The sequence below is a fragment of the Micropterus dolomieu genome, linkage group LG19, assembly GCF_021292245.1.
Source record: "Micropterus dolomieu isolate WLL.071019.BEF.003 ecotype Adirondacks linkage group LG19, ASM2129224v1, whole genome shotgun sequence".
In the NCBI taxonomy this organism is placed as follows: Eukaryota; Metazoa; Chordata; class Actinopteri; order Centrarchiformes; family Centrarchidae; genus Micropterus; species Micropterus dolomieu.
The window spans coordinates 19,550,209-19,557,689 of NC_060168.1; the positions used below are offsets into that span (position 1 = coordinate 19,550,209).

Genomic DNA, 7,481 nt, shown 5'->3' on the forward strand with positions numbered 1-7,481 from the left:
AAAGAAGAACCTCAGCATAAATATTCTAAGATATAAATCTATAGAATATCCTCATAACAAAAAGTTTTGATGATGTGTCACCTAATCCATTCATTATACACCTGCCCACACCTATCTACAAGGAATCAGCTTTTTAGAAAGTAATCATGCTGTTTAACTACTACGAATTCTACAACTTCTTATTATTTTGACAATGATGCTGATTCATATGGAAAGCCATTTTATCATTTAAGCAACTTACCAGTTGCTATTTAAAAGCTACAAGTACTTATTTATTAGTTACTAGTAACTATTCCACCAGGTGCACATTTTAGACAGAGAAGATGGATGGTTTGAAAGAGGTGTCAAGGAAGCCGTCTACACCAGGGTTGAGAAGCCGTCATTGAACAGGGGAGGGGGTCTACGCCACCACTTATCCCCCACTTACAATGCTGTCCTTTCATCACTTCCCAGGAAACTCAACAAACGTAACCTATTGGCCTCAGGTGAAGATACCAACGATGGTCGTTCAGTCTTGGCCACAGGTAGTCTTAACGACTGTAACGACTGTCGTCACAGCAACAAGGAACACTAACGAACCACTGGTATCGATGACCCGGGCCAACGACCCCACTGAGGTTAAATAGCTGAGTTTCCCTGCCAGTCAGTCAGAACTGAAGAAGTCCTTTGGATGAGGGACGAAACGTCTTCCAGTATCTTCAACCAAGTCCAGTTGCCCTTGATTTTAACCTTCGTTGGATAACTATGACCTGGATGACTGAGAATCTTCATAGACATCAGCTAACTATTCCAGTTTTACTATAGTAACAATTGATTGTACTTCATTTTAGTTACTAACTATTCCATTAGTTAACCTACTAGTACTAATTGCACGTTTTTGCCATTGATATCTAGGGGCTGCAGTCTGTTACTAGTGATTATTCCATTCTTACTAGTAAGAATTAAAATGTTACTGGTATCTTTTGGAATACCATGACGACTGTCCTTACCACAGCCAGGAGCACTAACGAACCAGCGGTATTGACAATCTAACGATCCCACAGAGGTTAAATAGCTGAGTTTCCCTACCAGTCAGTCAGACCTGAAGGTATGAGGGACAAAACGTCTTCTAGTATCTTCAACCATGTCCAGTTGCCCTTGACCTCAACCTTCGTTGGATAACTATGACCTGGATGACTGAGACATATTATATTGGTAAGAATTAAAAAGTTACTAGTATCTTTTGGAATACTTACTAGTGACAAATGAATAGGTATGTATGTATATAATAGCCTACATACTAGTAAAATGGAAATACTTACTAGAAACTTTTCAAATAGTTACTGGTACGCTAACTAATGAATAGGTGACATTTGAACTGCAGAGCCCCATAGATTTCAATGGGAAAAATGTACAATTAGTTACCAGTAACTAATATAAAATAGTTACTTTTTTTTTTTTACTAATAACTGAAAATTAAGTATTAGTATCTATCAATTGTTAGTAGTAAAATGGGAATTGTTACTAGTTAAGCACTAGTAGCTTTTAAATAGCGACCAGTAAATATTAAGAAATAAATGTTCACACGCCTGCCATGGATACATAGGGAAGCCCTAAGCACCCATCCATTCAAACATTTTTTTTCTGCGTTTTCCCGTGATAATGAGATAATTATCTCGTAATCTTGAGATAATGACTGTTGTTTTCTCGTGATTACGGGATAATTTTCTCGTGATCTCGAGATAACAAAACAATAGTTTAACACAGTGGTTTAATGGTAGTTTCACTATCAGTATTACTGGTTGGTTCAGTTGGTAGAGCACAGGACTCATATTCTTGGAATTGTGGTTTCAATCCTCACTGACAACGAGCTTTATTTTCTTTTTTTCCTCTTTTTCTTATGAAGAGACTGGCGATTGTTTCATATCCATCAACCTATGGAATTCCTGTGCTTCTCATTCAGGGGAATCCATTTAATATTACACATTTCCTGACGGCTATTTTGGAACCTGAAATGGCCGTCGGGAAATTTGTGATTGGATTCCCCTGAATCTCTTCATAGCAACTTTGCTGAAGAGGATAATATAAAACACACAAAAGAAGAAATAAAAGTTGTTGATAGCAGAAGTCAAACTTGCAATCCCTGGATTACAAGTCCTGTGCTCTAAGATGACCAGTCACACTGTAAAGTCTTTTGAAATTATCCTAATGAAACAAACCAGCCAACCCCTTTGTTCAGCAATGGTTTGTTTTCTCGATATCCCGAGAAAATCATCCCGTTCTCACGGGAAAACAACATTCGTTATCTCGAGATAACGAGAAAATTATGCCGTTATCACGGGAAAACAACATTCGTTGTCTCGAGATCACGAGAAAATGATCCCGTTATCAGGAAAAACGGAGCAAAATAAATATTTAATTGATGGCAGCTTAGGGATTCCGTATAATTCGTCTTCTGATGTTGTCTTTTTATCTGGTTCCTGGATCTTGCGCCGGAGTGAGACCTCTGTGCCTCATCCTCTCTTGTGTAACTGCTGGAAACCCGGTCCCCACCCTGGTTTCTTTAAATACCCACCACCACCAAGGCGAACCGTTACACGGGAAAGAAACGGGGATGTGTTGACGTTAGTCGATATCTTCAACAACGTGAATACCTTCACATTTTAGTTTTTAGACTTCTAACATGGAGCTGGACCGGCGGTTGTTGCTAGCCCACTGCACGGCTCACGCCCTGTCGATGGTGGCGGGCTTGCTGGTGGTCGTCCCCATGGCTCTCAATGGCTCCGCGTTCAAAGGCCGATGCGCACTCTTCTCCGCCGGCTACTGGAGGACAGAGGACCGGGCCGAGCTGACGGGGCAGCCTGAAGACGTGTCTCACCTGGTGGTACAGCAGTGGGGCCCACCGGCGGCCTGCCAGTTCGTCACATTTGTCGGTATTTTTACGGTGCTGTACGGGGCCGCGCAGAGCTGGAGATGCCTCTTCTATCTGCACGGACGCCATGACGAGTGAGTCTGACACACCCTCACATTACTGACCCAGTTCTTCACAGGCCACTTTCCTCTACTGGTTCAGCTGTAAGACTTGTAGGAATACACTGAGTAACAAAGTACATCTACTCAGGTACAATTTAAAAGATACTTTACTGTACTTTATACTGCACTAGTTACTAGTTACTTTGCAGATTTTGATTATGAATGCAGGACTTTCACATGTGATAGAGTCAGAGTATTTTTTTTTTACACTCTAGTATTGCTATCTTTACTTTAGTAAATTATTGGAGTACTTCTTCCACCATTGGTAATAAAGTAACATAGTATGAGTAATACCAGACCAGTTGCTGCAGTAGTAGTAGTGTAATGGTAGGTGTAGAGCTATTTAAAGTACTGTTTTAAATATATTTAAGAGACTGGAAATAACTTCGGTCCAGCATGTGTTTTGGTCCTAATGAACGTGCATCTATTCTGTACATGCAGAATATATTGTGTCTATAGATTTGCCTAAAGTAGTCTTAAAACAGTGTGCAGACATGGAAACGTCCTAAAATTTCTAAAGAGCTGAAAATATGACTTATAGCTTTTTCTAAATCACAGCTTTACTGGATATCAGGGCAAAGATTAATCGTTTTGTCTATGTAATTAAAATAAAATGTGATAAAGTGCTTATTAAAATAGCCCAAGCTGCTGTCTTCAGATGCATTGTTTTATCTGACCCTTCAGTTTAACTACCATACAAGACAGAGAAGCAGCAGATCCTCACATTTGAGAAGCAGGAAATGGAGAATTTATGCCATTTTCTCTGAAAAATGTCATAAATTATTATTTGATTATCAAAATAGTAGCCAGTTAATTTTATGGCTAATCATTTCAGCTCTAGTGGGAGCATCTGCCCAACATTATAGCTTTTAGTCAATGTTTTTATCTAAAGTACCATGTGTCTGATGGCTGTAATGTGTGTTTCTACTCAGCACCCTGTTTTCCTCCTTCCTGACGGTGCTGCTGAGTGTGTGTGTGCTCTTCCTGTCTGGAGGGGCCAGTGTTATCTTGTCTCTGGGTTTGGTCTCCTGGTGTGACACCGTGACTGATGACAACACGCGGCCATACAGGTACATTATCTGATGATAAACTGATTATATTGGCCTTGTGGTTAATGTTTAGTTTCGGAGTTCCATGGTGATTCGTTACTCAAGAGACCACCTGTCTGTCACTACAACAACAAAAACAGTTTGATTTTCAAATATCTACTAACTGATGGTTGTGATGGTTATTTTAGCTTAGCCATTACTTATATTGGTAAAGGTAAAGAGATTTTTTTTCCTTTGCAGTATCAACATACTGTATGGCTGTAGGACATAGGAAAAGAGGACCGTGGGGTTCAGAGAATCCGACTCTTTTCTAGGCTATGTAATTATGTGACGGCGGTTGTTACTGACGTGGCCTGCTGTGATGAAACTACAATGTTCTGAGGATGGACTACAAAAAGCGAATCTTTGGCTCTGCGCCCTGTGTTGTTGTAATGCAGGCCATCTAAAGGTGGACAACACGGTGGAATATATTACTTAATAACCAAGATAGCAAAAAGGCAGATAAGGTACCAGTCACTAATGGACAGGGTTGTCACCCTCCTGCCCACCCATTGGCTATTTATCAACATGAATCCCAGTTGTTTGTAAATACAGTGTTTCCCACAGAATGACAGTGTAACTGTGGTGAGAGAGGGAGAGAGAGAGAGAGAGAGAGAGAGAGAGAGCGATGGGGTGAGAGGAGATGCTGAGAGACTATATGCGCTGCGCAGAGCTCTGTGATCAAATATGATTTGACCCATTTTAAATAACAAAATCAATCAAAAATCAGCGTTGATAATGTGGCAGGGCGCCACAAATAAATCAGTGTGTGCGGAAACGCCTAGTGTAGAGGTTATCCAGCTTGATCTTTGCCTTTATTAGGCTGACTTAAGTAAAATTAATTAATGATATTGCTGAAGGCTGGCAATATAACATGAGGCTACACGCTGCAACATTATCCTCACTTTGATCACGTTACAAGACTAGTAACCTCCTTTATCCGTCATGGTTGGTGATTTTATTTTTTTTATTGTAGTAAACACTTTATGGCTTATTTTAACAACCCGAAACATAAAACGGTGTTGAAACAGAATTAGATTACAAAAAAGCCAAAATAAAACAAACCAAAAGAAAGAAGGTAATTGTGGGTTTTATTAAAGTATCATTATGAGTGTCTGTATTGCAAGGATCTTGCTAAATGTGGTCAATGGATTTTATCGTTTGAGATTGAGAACGTGCGTCGCTATAAATGTTGCCGCCGCAAAGAATTGTGGGACGGCATTCTCTCCTTTCCTTTCGTAAAGGACGGTCCGGTGTACCCTATGCTAAAGGAGATATGAAAGGAAGCATTGAGGCACCTTTCCTTAGCTTTTAGAGAATTCGACCAGCTCTTATCATGGCTGCCACTGAAATACTTCCGGTTCACTTCACTCAGTTAGGAACCTTCCTAAGCAAAAAAGACTTTTTGGACGCAGCCGTATATTGGTAAAGGTAAAGAGTTTTTTTTCCTTTGCAGTATCAATTTACTGTATGTCTTGTTTCCTCCGGTGCTGTTACCATGTTGCTGTAATTGTGATGTTTGCTACGGCTGTTTCACAAACAGTCCTCATCCACCTTTTAATTATTAAATGAATCCTCACATTAAATTATTGCAATAAACTCTGCAAAAATTGAATATATATATATATTTTCAAGTAATTATTATCTGATACCAGTAAGTAAACAGATACAGAATCCTCTGTCATGTTTATATGTAATTTTAAACTGTATTATTTATTTATATTATAAGACAGGAATGTCTGTTTTTGGAGCAATCCAGCAAATTAAATACCTGATATTATCCACACTGGCGATAGCATGGCAAAGCTTTTAATCCAGTGTTGATGTTGCACTGATAAAATGTCACAGCAGACAGGTGGACATCCTCCATCTGCAACAGTGACCAACCTAAATGTGAGTGTGGTCGGATCCTTTCTCAGCCCGCCATGTTTGTTTGTGTTCAGCTGTGCAGAGTCCCAGTCCGTTCCCCTCTACTTGGATGTGGACACCTCCTCTTTCTACACAGAGCTCAGTCTGGCACAGGTGGGAGCGCTCAGACAGTAAACACACACATTGTGTATGATAAGTCACACCCACTTCCAACCTAGCCTGTTACAGCAGCCTTGCCTGGACAATGCATTCTCTCACAAGGGTTGTCTTTTATATGTAGTTATAAAATGCTAGGTATCTATTACACTGATTGCATTTTTCCTTACCGATTACTTTTTTTTTTTCGTTTTTTTTTTTTAAGGTCTGACCCGCTGATTCCAATTTTGTTTCTTTCTATAAACTATATTTGACAGTGTACACAAACACTTTCTCCTAAACTGCAGCAACTTACAGGACCTTCTCTCACTAACACATCTCAAATTAAAAAGTGCTTCAGGTTAGGCTGCTGGACAGAGCTTTTTGTACAAATAAAATCTAACTGAAAATAAACTGCAGTATTAAGTAGGCCATAATTACAGGGGGCTATTTATATATTTTATTTGAAAATAGTCGGTGACTGTGCTGCTGTGTGACACCGTGCAGCGCAGCATGTGTAATGTTAAATGTGACCGACAGAAAATGTAATATTTGTGCTGCTTGGGTCCGGTCACCAGTCATGGCCGATTAAGCTGAAAACCTGCCAATTCCGGTCCCCAGCCGATCAATCGGTGCATCTATAGTATCTACTACTGCACTATAAAATAATTATTATTCTTTCAGATTTCAGCAGGTTAGTAGAAGCTCTGCCTTTACTGTGTGTAGGTGTAAGAGATTAGTTAGTGTCATGAATCTGGGTATTTTATCCAAAATGAAACTGGCTACAACTAATCCCTAATAATAATGGCTGCACAATAGAAATATACATTTTCTTTTCTTGACTTGGCATTAAGTTCCTAAATGGTGGTGATGATTTATTTAGTCACACAGTATTTGTCCCTAACACACCCAATACTGTACGACCGATCTAAACAACAGAGGCTAATGCTAATCAATGTTGTTGTGTTTTTGTATTCTACTCCCTGCATACACATGTCTGATAATCAGACTGCATTCCTGTTTAGTTTCACGGCATTATTCAGTCTGACAGTATGTTCATGTAAGCCTATTTCAATGTGGTAGGATGGTGATTTTGTTTTATTTTACCATAGCTAATCATCAGCAGTGAGCAATGTTTCCTTTCTGACCTCATTTCAGTCATTCATGTGAAAGCTTTCATGTGAAAAGCTGCTGCAGTGGTTGCAAGGAACGTTTGTCATGGTGATCGAATAAATATGCCAATGGAAGAATTATTGTCTCTGTAATCTGAGTGACGACACCCCTATTCTCAATCCCTCCTAACACCAGACCTATTTAAATCCCTGAAAAAAACTGCAGTTCTTGGCAGCCTACAGACACACACACACACACACACAC

At 39.6% G+C, this 7,481-nt stretch overlaps 1 protein-coding gene across 1 annotated transcript; it reads left to right on the forward strand.

Annotated features, from left to right (window-relative positions):
• Positions 1 to 2,520: 2,520 nt before the first annotated feature.
• zgc:153018 (Transmembrane protein 179-like) lies at positions 2,521 to 6,143 on the forward strand. The gene is made up of 3 exons (XM_046031513.1): positions 2,521 to 2,985; positions 3,945 to 4,082; positions 6,044 to 6,143. Exons 1-3 carry the CDS (start codon positions 2,663 to 2,665, stop codon positions 6,141 to 6,143), a joined length of 561 nt encoding a protein of 186 aa, XP_045887469.1. The 5' UTR covers positions 2,521 to 2,662.
• Positions 6,144 to 7,481: the final 1,338 nt, after the last annotated feature.